Source organism: Pelodiscus sinensis, chromosome 1, assembly GCF_052426305.1.
Source record: "Pelodiscus sinensis isolate ZL-2025 chromosome 1, ASM5242630v1, whole genome shotgun sequence".
In the NCBI taxonomy this organism is placed as follows: Eukaryota; Metazoa; Chordata; order Testudines; family Trionychidae; genus Pelodiscus; species Pelodiscus sinensis.
The window spans coordinates 333,660,210-333,674,524 of NC_143052.1; the positions used below are offsets into that span (position 1 = coordinate 333,660,210).

The 14,315-nt window shown below is 45.6% G+C and overlaps 1 protein-coding gene across 2 annotated transcripts in view; it reads right to left on the reverse strand.

Annotated features, from left to right (window-relative positions):
• Positions 1 to 971: 971 nt before the first annotated feature.
• Positions 972 to 14,315, reverse strand: part of CCDC81 (coiled-coil domain containing 81) — a 45,014-nt gene continuing 31,670 nt past the window's right edge. For both annotated transcript variants that reach the window (XM_025182256.3, XM_006118366.5), the window contains 6 exons: positions 12,465 to 12,572; positions 11,729 to 11,898; positions 8,411 to 8,489; positions 7,259 to 7,485; positions 6,208 to 6,333; positions 972 to 1,296 (listed from right to left, as the gene is read on the reverse strand). In XM_025182256.3, coding sequence (XP_025038041.2) covers positions 1,155 to 1,296; positions 6,208 to 6,333; positions 7,259 to 7,485; positions 8,411 to 8,489; positions 11,729 to 11,898; positions 12,465 to 12,572 — 852 coding nt within the window. In that variant the 3' untranslated portion in view covers positions 972 to 1,154. The remainder of the gene's footprint in view (positions 1,297 to 6,207; positions 6,334 to 7,258; positions 7,486 to 8,410; positions 8,490 to 11,728; positions 11,899 to 12,464; positions 12,573 to 14,315) is intronic.

Sequence of the window (14,315 nt, forward strand, 5' to 3'; positions counted from 1 at the left end):
TGAGTGAAACTGCCTAGACAGCCAAATAGACAGCAACATGATTAGTGGCAGTGCAAGCTGCTTTACCAGCAGGCCTCCCCTTGAAGAAAGAGATGCAACCGGTTGGTGTGAGATTAGGCCAGTCTCCATGCTGATTCAGTTCATCTTTGCTAAGATTGCTAAGAAATATATTAATTAGTGGCCACTATCCATTAGCTACTGGACAGAGGCCATCAACTCCTTTCCTACTAGGGATGTTAGTGTATAGTCATTTAAATGATTAACAAATTAGCCTGGACTTATCAGCTAATCCAAACAACTACACACCTACATCCCCCCTTACTGCCTCTGATACAGAGGCAGCAAGGGGGGTGGGAACTGGTGCTTCTGGGAAGCCATCTTTTAAGCTGACTCCCTGCACATGCCAATTCCCATAGGGTTGCCTTCCTTTCCCTCCTCCCATCACTGCCTCCCACAGAAGCAACAGTACAGGGGGGCAGACAGGAGCCATTGCTCAGATCTGCGGAGTCACTTGCCTTTGCCCCCTGCAGTGCTTCATCTGTATCAGAGGCAGCAGCACGGGGTGGCGTGGGGCAGGAGGGATGCTGGAGCAGCCTCTGTCTGCAAGGAGCTGGGGACCCCTGTGGACTGGGGTGGCGGACAGGAGCTGGTCTGTATGGGGAGCCAATTTTTAAACCACCTCCCCTCGCAGGATGGCAGGGGGCTCCCCAGCAGTGGGCCTGGGAGCTGGGAGCACACTGGTGGCCGGCCCCAGTAACCATGTAATTGCTAAAAATAGTTGCGGCTACACAATTACTAAATTAAACGATATCCAACATCCCTATTTCCTATGGAGCACTAAATGGTGATCTGAGAAGTAGCAATTACTGATCACTCCCTGCCAACTTGACTAAGGTAACAATCCTCTGCCCCTGAAACTGTCTTCTTTCTGCCCCTCCGGATCTTGTCATCAATTTAACTAACCTACAGATCTGGTACCAAAGCAAGGAAGTTACTGCTTTGGAACTTTGTTTAATTCAACATAATTCTCATAAAAATCTAAGTCCAAAAGCAACAATCTTTAGAACAATTTTCATTGAGCTGTGAGAAATAGCTCACCACATTCAGGGAAAATAATCCCCACAAAGAAAACAAAAATAGGGTGAAAACTTGCTTCAAACCATTAACCGGGATCCTGGGATGTATCTAGACTCTGACCACACATTGCTTTCCCCACAGTTGGTAGTGCGCCTCTTACACTGGAAACAGCGTCGGTATCTCTCACACTGGTCTAGTAGCATGAGCTTGTTCCCAGCACTAAAGTTAAAGAGAAACATGCTGAATGTTATTGACTGAGGAAAAATAAAGAAATAAGCTGCACCAGCTCAGCCCCAGCCCCAGCCCCAGCCCCACTGCAGTCAATAGGAACTATACCTGCTAATACCAGCAGTGCAAGTGGTTCTGTGGCTGGGTCATGGATCACACAGAGCCCTCCTTGTACAGTTGTAAGGTAAAGTTTGCAGCTACAGGCAGTCCCCGGGTTACGTACAAGATAGGGACTGTAGGTTTGTTCTTAAGTTGAATCTGTATGTAAGTCGGAACTGGCATCCAGATTCAGACACTGCTGAAACTGACCGCCAGTTCTGACTTACATAGAGAATCAACTTAAGAACCCCAGGCGTCCCCAAGTCAGCTGCTGCTGAAACTGATCAGCAGCTGATTCCAGGAAGCCCGGGGCAGAGCAACTCTGCCTCGGGCTTCCTGTAGTCAGCGCTGGTCAGTTTCAGCAGAAGCTGACTTGGGGACGCCTGGGGCAGAGCAGCTGGGGTGCTACTGGACCAACCCAGCAGCACCCCATCTGCTCTGCCCCAGAAGTCCTGATTCAGCCGCTGCTGAAACTGACCAGCAGCGGCTGAATCAGGATCTGGGGCAGAGCAGCTGGGGTGCTGCCGGGTTGGTCCAGTAGTGCCCACGGGCGCTGCAGGACCAATCGGCAGCGCCCCAGCTGCTCTGCCCCAGAGTCCAAAACAAAAGCCTGGTCTGCGGGGGGGGGGGGGCACACTAGCTGCGCCCCCCCCCCCCAGCAGACCAGGGACACGGGGAGCAGAGCCGCAGCGGCAGCGGGGTGCCGCGCCTCTGAGGCTTTGCTCTGGCAAAGCCTCAGAGGCGAGGGACCCCGCCACGGCTGCGGCTTCAGTCTGGGTGCCTGTGGTCTGCTGGGGACGGCCCCCAGCAGACCACAGGCACCCGGACTGAAGCCGCAGCCGCGGGGGGGTCCCGCGCCTCTGAGGCTTTGCCAGAGCAAAGCCTCAGAGGCGCGGGGAACCGCCACTGCTGCCGCTCCAGTCTGGGTGCCTGTGGTCTGCTGGGGACGGTCCCCAGCAGACCACAGGCACCGGCACCCAAGTGGCAGCAGCAGCGGTTCCCGCGCTTCCGAGGCTTTGCTCTTGCAAAGCCTCAGAAGCGCGGGAACCCGCCCGGTGCCCCTGGTCTGCTGGAGACGGTCTCCAGCAGACCAGGGGCACCGGAGCAGCTTACGAACGGGGCTTTCTCGCCCCGACTTCCGGGGCGAGAAAGCTCCGTTCGTAAGTGCGGATCCGACGTAAGTCGGATCCGCGTAAGTTGGGGACTGCCTGTATTCATACGGGGACTGAGAAAAGCAGCATCTGGGCCTTTCAACTGAAGTAAGCCAGTGCAGAAAGCATCAGTGCAGTACACAGCTGTCTGCTGCCAGCCTCTTTGGCATGGGAGATGTTATGAGAGGAAGACCAAACCAAACTGGACTTTGGAGCAACCTTTTGGTAAATCTAGGGACTCAGTCCACCAGTTGCATATATTACCAATGTCAGGGTGCCCAAGAGATGCCTCTTTGTGTGTAAGGAGTGTCTGATCAGCGGCTCTGATAGGTAGCTCCCAACGTACAAGGCAGAGCAGAGTGGTTTTGTCCCACAAGAGGTGGCAGTAGGACACTCGTTAACTCCAAGACACCTTTGAAACCATATATACATCACCTATGGGCTATTGCAAATCACAAAACAGCTGATGGGCTTAGTTTTTGTCAGTCTTTTTCAAATGAAGATTGATGGCTCTGTCAGAAGGCCTTTAAAACAGACCCTAGTAAACACAGGGGTCCCTTGATGCACTAGACATGCAGCTAAAGGTACCATTCTCTCTGTACTGTCTCAGAAGGATAGCAGTGTCCAGCCATGTCAGCGATCTGACTGGCTCTATGATGCTAAGTGCTTCATAATGTGGCATTAAGACACTCCCTTTGGGCAGTGGTAATGGAGCACTAAAACATAATGTAATGTGCCTTGATACTCCTTTAATTATACTCTTTATGCTATTATTTATTTTTCAGAAAATCTTTATAGATCCACCTTGTTTGGTCTATTATGCAGCAAAGATTCCCACCTCTGCAAAACCAGAGCAGACAGGTGAGATGCTAGGGACAGAACCCATAGCTATCAAAGGGTACATCTGCACAGTAGCACATAGCTCGTAATAAGCTACATAATTTGAGCTATGCAAATTGCATAGCTTATTTCAAGATAGTGCCAAATTCCAATATAGGCTGTCTAAACAGCACTAATTTCGAAATAGAGTGGCTATTCCGACGAGTCCCTTAATTCTTGTGCAATGAGGTTTACGGGATATCATAATAACAAGCCTGTTATTTTGAATGTATTTTGAAATAATGGGATTGCTGTTAAGACACGCAGAACATTAAGACACGCAGCACCACTGTGCATACGTATCCAAAGTGCCCAGGTATCATGCGAGGATTTTAGCTGTAAGCAGTCTTGCACAGATGTTACTTAAGGTGTAACCTGAAGGCAACGGCTGTGTCTAGACTGGCCAGTTTTTCCGGAAAATCAGCCGCTTTTCCGGAAAAACTTGCCAGCTGTCTACACTGGCCGCTTGAATTTCCGCAAAAGCACTGACTTCCTGCTGTAAGAAATCAGTGCTTTTTGCGGAAATACTATGCTGCTCCCGTTCGGGCAAAAGTCTTTTTCCGAAAGACTTTTGCGCAAAAGGGCCAGTGTAGACAGCAGAGATTTCTTTTCCGCAAAAAAGCCCCGATCACGAAAATGGTTATCGGGGTTTTTTACAGAAAAGTGTCTGTGGCCAATCTAGACGCGCTATTCCGAAAATGCTTTTAACGGAAAACTTTTCCGTTAAAAGCACTTCCGGAAAATCATGCCAGTCTAGACGTAGCCAATGTGTTTAACACGGGTAACATAGAAAGCATAAGCTGACAGCATGTATTCTAGGCCATACATTTTACCTCCAAGGCTTTGGTGTTGATATACAGGATGAAAAAGTCCCAGCTTTGCTGTCAAAGCCCTGGGTGAGTTTTCAGGACTGACAGTTTGAAATAACAGTTTTATTGAGCAAATGGAATCCAGAAATCAGGGAGAAAGAGAGAATACAGACCAACTTGCATTGAAAAGAATTGCACTTTCAAACTCAATTATTTTGGCCTGGCTAGCCTTCCACTGTCATCACCTGCTTTCTTGCCTTCCAGCCCAACACAAAAACAGACAATATAAAATGTCACTATAAACCCACCACAGGACTCTTGGAAGTGAAGAACGTTTGTCAAACTGAAAGAATGTCAATAGACAATGTGTGACAGCTGAGAATGCATGTAAATGTTATTTTCTTGCCCCAAGTCCAAATGGCAGTGACTTGGGAGATGGGGGAGTTCCACCTTCCTCTGCAGGCTAGGTCACTGCCAGCATTAACTGGGTATGTCACATTTAATCAAATCCCTGCCATTGTAGGGGGTCTAGGGCACTGGTGCATCTCTGTTCCCCTTTTTTTTCTGTCTATGGCCACATAACAGTACAGTCTGCTGTAGGATGTAATACTTTGGTCTGATTTTGGTTTGCTGGGTGTTAGTGTGTGGGTGCAGGGTGGTATTACATAAGAACAGCCATACTGCATCCATCTAGACCAGTATCCTGTCTTCTGACAATGGCCAATGCCAGGTGCCCCAGAGGGAATAGACAGAGCAAGCAATCCTCAAATGATCCATCCCCTGCTGACCATTCCCAGCTTCGGGGGCTTGAGACACATGGGAGGTTTGACTAGATCAGGCCTGGGCAAAATATGGCCCATGGAGGCAGTGGGGAGCCCCAGGAAGGCTCCCCTACTTGCCCTACAGCCCCACATACTACTCAGAAACATGTCTTCAGGGTGTTTTCTCTTTATGATTCCAGACAGGAGGGGAGAAGATTCAGATGCTGGTCCCGCTCCCAGCATAATCCCATTGACTGGTTTCTGGACAGAAATTGGCCAATGAGAGTTGCCTGTTTGAATAACAGGTAGTCACAAAGCACAACCCTTCTGCTCAGTTACTCACTCAAGCACATGACTGAGCAGGCAGAAACATTTTAAGCTCTGCAGGCAAGCAGGCAGGCTGGTTTGGCTGCTGGATGGTAAGTCCCCTGGCCAGAACCTGCCTCTGTAACCCAAGTCCCTCCCTTCCACAATCCTCTGCCCCCTACTCCTATCCTGCTACTCCACATGCACCCTTACCCCCTCTCAGATCTGGCACCCAAATTTCCTGCCTGAGATCACAATCCCCTCCTACTCTAGGTCACACCACAAAACCCTGCACCTCAGTTCCCTGCCCTAGGTTGCAACTGTCTCCTTCACCCAAACTCCCTTCCAGACTCCATTATCCTTCTTGTATCCGAATCCTTTACCCCAAGCTCCCTTCTGCACCCAATCTCCATCCTAGACTCTGCATTTCCTTCATTAATATCATGGAAGAGTGCAGTCCTTGACCACTTTCCAAAACCTTGGACTGGTCCCCCCCCCATCAAAAATTATTGCCCACCCCTGGACTAGATGGTTTTGTGACCCACCTCTGTCCTTAAACTCTATCCCTGTGGACCTAGTTGTATCTCTAGGAACCTGAATACCCTTTAGAAATCTGGTCCTTACATCCATTAGCTTGGAAATAATACTGGACTCAAACTTCTTACATGGTCCAGCTACTAATGCGGGACAAAGGCCTGTACTGAGTTAATATGGTTTTGCTTCAAACCCATTCTAGCATGAAGCAGCACTGAGATCGGTTATGAGGTTGCCACTTCCCCATGCACTGAAAGCAAAGCACTGCAGCAGGTGTGACTAGTGAAAGGAGAGGCACTGTTGCAAGGCAGCAAAAATGGGAAAAAAAGATGGGAAAGCTTCTCAGTGTTTTGGGGATCTTACCGCTCAAACAGCTTCTCTTCAGCTTCCCGCAGCCTTTTCATTCCAACGCTCTTCTGCCAGTCATCCTGCATTGCTAAATTCATCTGGAATATTTTCTCAAACTGAGATCCTCTATCTGCAATCCACCTGAAACATTTTTTAAAAAGTCCCTCCTGTAATTCATAGACGCATCTACCTTCTACTCCCCAACTCTGGGACCTCATTTTTTACAGGATCATTTGAGGTTTACAGGATCTTTTGAAAAAGGCTTCTATTTTCAAAAGAACTGTGTCTAGACTGGTTTCACTTTCGAAATAGCGCTTTTTCGAACGAGCGCCATGATGCGAATATGCAAATGAAGTGCAGGAAATTCAAATCCAAGCTTCATTTGCAATTTTGAAGTGTCTAATTTACATCCTTCTGTCGAAAGAGGGATGTAGCCTAGACACACCCTCAGTCAGTTTGTCCTGAGGTTTTTGTAGCCGCAGCCCCAGCATGGTGGGCTGTCTAACATGACTCCCTCTCCCTGCCAGCACAGAACTGTTGGAGGCTGTGACAAAGTTAATGACTTTCACATGGAGCCCACTACCTGAGCCAGAAACCCTGTGGTGCTTAGAAACCCCATACCGCCTTAGGTAGAGCAGGCTGCTCTTGGCAGAGTGTATGAAAGCCTCCAGCTCCGCTGAGAACCCCCCCCCCACAAATTCAGGCTCTTGTCTGAAATGTTCAGCCAGAAATAAGCCTAAGCCACAAAGTTCAGCTGTGAACTTGCACAGACTGAGTCAATCTCAGCAGAACGCTCCAAGTCTCCCCACTTAGACCTGATCCAGCAAAGCGCTTCAGCCAAGCTTAATTTTAACCAGGCTTATAGTTCCCACTGAAGACAATAGGACTACGCATATGCTTAACTGTAAGCCTATGCCCAAGTGCTTTGCTAGACTGCAGCCTTAAAGAGGAGCAAATGCACCCTGCTGCCCCTTCCCAGAGCCTTGAGAGGCAATTTCATTTCTGCTGTTGAATTTTCTCAAGGCTTCACAGGAAATGGTGCACTGGATGGAGTTGCCCTGCTTACTCTCGCTTGGCTCTCTGCAGCATGTCGGCTTCTCTCCTCTGCTCCACCAGCTGATTGAGAATAGCCGTCCTCTTGCGCTCTGCCACTGAGTGCAGCTGATGCTTGTAGAACTCCTGGGCTCTCTGCCTTTTTTCTGCAAGCTTCTCATTGGTCATGTCACTCTTCCCAAAGATGAGGTCTGCTGAGTCAGGCTCGCAGACCGGCAACTGTATTGGCTTCAACTTTACCTGTGTTAGGTTGAGATGAAGATTTTTACCATGCATCTAATCTCACGTATGGCTCTGAAAACTTTGAATATCAGGAGCTACGGTTGTGAAAAAAAACCGATTAAATCAGATAATACACTTTCTCTATTCTCGGTGTAAATGTCACAATCCTAGAGGATTCTACCACTTCCCTTGCTTATTTTATAGGCTAATAGAGTTCAATGCCAGGAAGCACTGATTGGTATTTAAATCCATAATTTTCCTTTTAAAATTTCACCTTATAGAGGAGCCAGCATGATGTAGTAGATAAGGCATTGGACTGGGAGCCAGGACACCTGACCTGGTCTGTGACCTTCAGCAAACCTCTTCACCTCTCTGTGACTCTCCTTCCCCTCCTGCCTTCTGTGTGTTTCATCCATTTAGTCTGTTAGATCTTCAGGGCAGGGGCTGAATGCTGCCTAAGCTTTTAAAATCTAATGGCAATTTCAAGCAACATTTTTCAGAAAAATTCCATGATAACTTTGTATAGCTCAACTCAATCCAAACAGATTCCATAACTAGTCTGAGGGGAGGACAAGCTATTTTCTCTGCCAGCACACTGAAAACTCTGCCTTATTTTAGGTGTTACAAAGACTCACCATCTGGACAGCTTTAAAATACTGGCTGTAGTGCTAATTCTTAAAACTTCAGAGGACCTTATTACAATTTATAAGTTTTTTAATGTGTCACCTTCGGATATGATTTATTTCCACTCTTCTTCACAACTTTCTGAGACGCATCCCAGTTTTTAAAGACACAAAACTTAGCCACATAATAGTTCAGAAAGTTATGAAACATGGGATTTTGTTTTGTTTTGTTTTAAAAACTTTGTCTAAGTTACACTATGAAGTCAGTGGACTTGGCCTGCTGAGAAACTCACACTTAATTATTAATCACAAATGTTTACCTGTGTATCCAAGGCTCTCTTATAACACTGCATTTCTTCCATCTTTCCCTTAAGATATTTCGCTCTTTGGGCAGCTAGCCTAGAAAGAAAAATACAAAATAATCTCAAGAGTTTAACTGAAATGGTACTTCTAAGACATAAGCATGCAGGACTCATCCAGGCAAGTCCTGTAAAATACAGGTTTATCAATAGTACGTCTTAGTCCATAACTTTTAGCTACCAGCTACAGCACATGATTCTCTCTCTTACCAAGATGATTCTGCTCCCTCTAAAATAAATAAATAAATAAAAATAGTACAAATAATAATGCTGAATTCCATTCTAGAGGAAGACATTCAGAATACTGAGCTTGAGCTGTGTGCGCGTCATCCTAGCTTACACACAATAATAGAGCAACAAGTCACTGGCCACATCAGATTATTATGATTATTATGATTTGCACTATGCTGATGCATACCTTGGAAGCTTGGATTCCCTAAAGTTAGCAGAAATAGAGTTCAGATCTCCTCATGCTCCAAAAACACAGTCAGTTCCTTCTATCTGATTCAAAGGAAGTCTCCAGTATCTACTGGCAGTATAGGATTTATGACAGTATAAGTATTCTGGTTCCATCTGGCAGAGGACAGTGATACCTTAGCCAGCTAGTTTCTTAAATCATTGTCCTTATGTTTGAAGAGGCAAAAAAAAAAAAAAGTTCACAAGGATGTGACAGGTTGAAACACAGAGGACCCCTTGAGACTGTCCCTGGTGTACTGATCATATCACTTATCTGCCCTTTCAGATGCCCCACCACCCTGCCCCGTTGGGCCAGATGCTCTGGTCTCCCGCAGCAAAGGCACAGATTTGGGATAATAGCCCCCCAGCAGAGCAACACAGATACTTACAACGGCTCACCTCTGGAAGATTCAGCTACAGAGGCTTGACAGCACCCAGGATAACAGCCCCGAATAAGATCAACTGCAAATAAACCCATCTTACTCTATATAAAAGTTTTGCAGAGAAAACTCGTAAAATGTTTGCCTCTGTGACGGGGTGTGCAGGTGGGGTTAAGACCCTGCGGGAGGAGGAAGTCCCACCCCTTCACCAAGACTGGGCATGCTCCAAATGCTGGGGCAGCATAAAAGGCAGCAGAGCAGCTCAGTCTGGGCTGGCCAGCAAAGGGAAAAGACCTCCAGCCAGAACTCTGGAATTGCAACAGCCAGTGATCCAGACAGTAGGAACCAAAGTTCCAGGAGATTGCCACTATGCAGACACAGCGGAGCCTCAGGGAGAAGTGGCTACCGGGGAACTGGGAGACCCAGCTGCTACATGGGACCACACCTCAGTGGCACCAGTTGGAATCGACCCAGGAAAGGTGCAGGAACGGCCTCTCCTGCCCAGGTACACTTGGTATATTTCAGCCATATTCCCCACCAAGGGAGCGGTAGACCAATCTGCTGCTCACAGCGTCCTGAGTTGGAACTGAGTGGAGCAGGGCCAGCCCAGGTTCCCCTAATGGGGCTGCTAGCTGCCCACCCTACTGACTCTGGCCATTAGGCAACACTGCCACAAGGCAAGGGCTGCTTATAGACGCTGGCAACTAAGTCACCCGACCCTGAGACAAGGGCTGCTTATTGACTCATACTGCCCTGTGATCAGGGCTGCTTACGGACTCAGTGTTACCCTGACACAAGAGGATATTTACAGATTCTAGAGACAATCAACAACCCTGCAACCAAGTAGGTGGCGTCATCATCCTGGAATATTCTCACACCTGTGATGGGGTGTGTATACCCCACCACAGCCTCCTTTAACAATGATGCACAGCTGTTGCTCCCCATCAGGTTACAATTATTTACACTGGGTTTGATAAAAAAAAACAAGTGTTTTTATTAAGTATAAGAAAGTAGGATTGAAGAGATTGCAAGTGAAAAGAGACAGATCAAAGAGACAGATTCACTCACATACAGGGATCAGTGATAGAGATGTAGCCGTGTTAGTCTGGGGTAGCTGAAGCAAAATGCAGGACAATGTAGCACTTTAAAGACTAACAAGATGGTTTATTAGATGATGAGCTTTCGTGGGCCAGACCCACTTCCTTTTTGATCTGAGGAAGTGGGTCTGGCCCACGAAAGCTCATCATCTAATAAACCATCTTGTTAGTCTTTAAAGTGCTACATTGTCCTGCATTTTGATACAGGGATCATTCACTCACAAAATAAAGCCTTTTCCGAAAGATCCCTTATCCCTCTTAAAATAAGGGATAAGTGATCTTTCAGAAAAGGCTTTATTTTCCAAAAGATCTGCATCTGGACTGGCGCTTTTTTCCGGCAAAGCTCCGTGCCGAAAAAAGCAGCAGCCATTTTTATGCTAATGAAGCGGGGGAGATTTAAATCCCCGCTTCCTTAGCGATTGCGATACGTCTAATTTGCATCCCTTTTACGAAAAAGGGATGCAATCTAGACGTAGCCAAAATGTCTCTATTAACTTGAATGGATTTACAGCAGCATAAGTAAAATCAGATATGGGATAGCAATGACACTAAACAAGACACACACGAACAGTCTTTACCCCATGAAGCCCCTTCTGTACCATACAAGAGTAATCCAAGTCATTCTGAAATCAGCAATCCCTATCTTTGTGCCATTTCATATAAGGCAGTAGTGGCTTCCCTTCATTCCCCATACTAACATTGTAGGCATGAATTGGTGAATGTAGATTTTTAAGGATATTTATGAGATGTTTTGTTGCTATATTTCAACATGTATCTCTTTGGCCTGTACTGTAGAATTGACCTATAATATCACAGAGACACGACTAGCTGGGTGGAATGATTCCAGGTTGCACTGGAGAGACACAAGAGGAATATTTTAAAATTGTATTTCTGATCACACTCTCCAAATCCAGAATTCAAAACAGAACCGGACAAAGGCTAGGTAACAATTTGTGCTAATACTTCTTTCATTGAAACATGCCTTTTTCGGGGTGCCAATGCTGTTTATGAATTCAGGTCAAATTCAGTGAACAGTTTTAGGGGGAAAAACAAAAGAAAAATCAGAAATGTTGGAATGGTTCGTTTCCAAATGTCATTTCAAATCGACATTCGACATAGTCCATTCAGCCCAAACACAATTTTTTCTGTTCTTTGTTTTGGCAGGAAAAAATGAAAAATTCAGTTTCTGCTGAATTATTCACTCAGCTCTAAACAGAACAGCTTTTATTACCATTGCTTCTGGGTCCTAACTCTAGTGCCAACAGCAAAAGAAGGGTAGAATGAATCTACTCCCACCAGTACCATACCCACCTCCTACGCTCAGCAGAGCTAGGAGCCAGACTTACTCTTCCGCAAGCTGCACTTGTTCCAACCGATCCATCAGCTCTCTGTCCTGCTTTAGTTTTACTTCCTTCTCCTTCTTCTCCTCCATTTGCTTCAACAAGTCTTGTGAATACTCATCTTGCTTGGCATAGGGAGGAGGGGTAGGCGACCGTTTAACAAAAACAAACGATTTCTGCAAGGAAAGAAAAACATGTTACATATCTGGTGGAAGAAACAAGGCTGAAGACAATACCATGAAAATATGGCATTATTTCCTTAAATGCAAACACTGGGAAATCATTTCAGGCAGAGATACATTAGCAGCATCCAGAGAAGGAGGGAATCCCATCAGAACCAGGAGAATCTCCCCATCGATCCTCCTGGATAGGTGGCAGAATATTGATAAAGGTCTCACTAATGTCCCCAAGCATCCCAATCACTATCACAGTTGTTATTACTGTGCTGTGATAGATAATCTTCACTTACATTACAGGAAAGAATAAAGGCTTCTATTACAGGAATTACTGGTGTATTCAGCAGGTCAAACAAAATGATGATAAAATCTGAACATAATACATTAATATTCTCCCTTGCTGAAAGTTTCCACATTGACAGGGTTTGTCTAATAATGCTTTGTGTTTCCACACCCCTGTGACCCAGTTTCTCATGTTTATTTCCTTCTTATGCTAATAGAAAGTCAACACACAGATTGGGCAGAAAGTTAGCAGGATGAGAATAATCTTTTTTGAAAGCTCTTACGTGAAATTCTGTGGATTTTTCATTCTTGTGGTTTCTCATTGCTTCAGCCACCCCCAGATTAAAGGCAGCATTTTTTTGGTTCTGTTCTCTGTTTGCTAAGAATTTCATCTATCATGGGAGGAAAATAAAATACATGCATTTTAAATGGAGGTGTCAACAGAAGTAATGTCACAGCAAAGACATCCTCCAGTAATTACATGTCTATTCTCAGGACACCCAATTTAAGTTCTTCCTTTTATCATGAAATGCATCATTCTGCCCATTAAAGGCCTGATCCCCAGCCCATTGATGTCAATGGGAAAATTCCTATAGACTTCAATGAGTTTTGAATCAAGTCCTAATAGTTTAGATCAGCCGTGGCCAACCCGCAGCTCGCGAGCCATATGTGGCTCTTGCCCCCCAAAAGTGTGGCTCGCAAAACCGCGCCTGCACCACCACCCCCAGCTTCCACTCCCTGCCATCTCCCCTCCTCCCCCACCCCCAGCTTCCCTGTGCTTACTGGGTCGGAGCTGTGGGGTTTTACAAAATGGCGCCTAAGATGGCAGGCATCTTAAAGAGGCAGCCTCCTATTTTTAATTTTTTCTTTTTTAATTTTTTTGTTTTTGCTCGACAGTTCTGTTCTGGAGGGGATTTTTTGTCTTGACAACTCTGGTGTGGCTCTTCACATTTTTTCTGCTGCTGTTTTGGCTCTCTTTGTTAAATGGGTTAGCCACCCCTGGTTTAGATCCTACTATTATTTACTGCACTTTTAAAAGATTAGATTAACAAAAAATGAGAATATAGTTGATAACATTTTAATACTTTCTAAAACTAATCACTATTTATAGTGTATAATGATAATACCACTTAGCTCTCTATAGTGTATTTCATCCCATAGACCTAAAACTGCTTTACAAAGGGAGTGTCATCATCTTCCTGTTACCAAGTCAGTGACAAAGCTGGGACCGGACCCATGTCTCCTGACCTCTAGAGCCCTATTTACTAGGCTACATTGAGGACACAATTTTCTTCTCCTATTCACCTGGTAGATTTGTGTGATGACATTTTGCTCTATATTTGCAGAAATCATTTTATGTCTCTTTGAGAGCTCAGCATTCCCAATGCTTGTGGTTTTATAAGCAGTCTTGTGATAGTGGTTGTTCTTCTTAAATTCACACTCATAAAATAGTGTGATTAGGCAAGAATCTCTGCTCTCACTTTTTCTTTTTAAAAAAAGTTTGTAGCATCCTGGTTGCAGCGAAAAACTAGAAAATGTGACTCAAAAGCCAGGAGTAAAAAAAGAACTAAATTTGTTAATTTGTATTATAAAATCTCATTTTTTAAAGTTTTGAACACTTGGGTGGCAAGACTTAATCTGCACTTGGTGACTGAAATAATTCTCAGTGCTGAAGACTTAGGCACAGTGCTTTTTGCACCATTTAAGCCAGCCTAGGCCAGTGAGTGGACCACATGAGTGGCCCTCCTTCATATCAGTGGGCTGCAAGATTGTTGTAACAAAGAGGATCTCCCGGGATAGTGAAGTTTTGCTAACTGCGCGTGCATATCTAGAATTTGCAAAGTGTGCCAGTTGAACCATAGCAGTGCTTTGAGTGCAGAGGGAGCACCCGGCTCTCACAGTCAATGTTATGCAATCAGCATGGATCTCACTTCATGTGCCCTTGCTTCATGTGTGTATCACGTTAGTAATACAAATAGAAAAAAACTATGTGGATAGAAACCAGCAGAATCTGGCAATCCTGCACATGGGCAATGGGCAGCAAAATGTCTTGTGAGACACTCATAGATTCCCAGTGGGCCACATTGGACCCATGGACCACAGGTTGCCCACCACTTATTTAAGCCCTCAGTCTG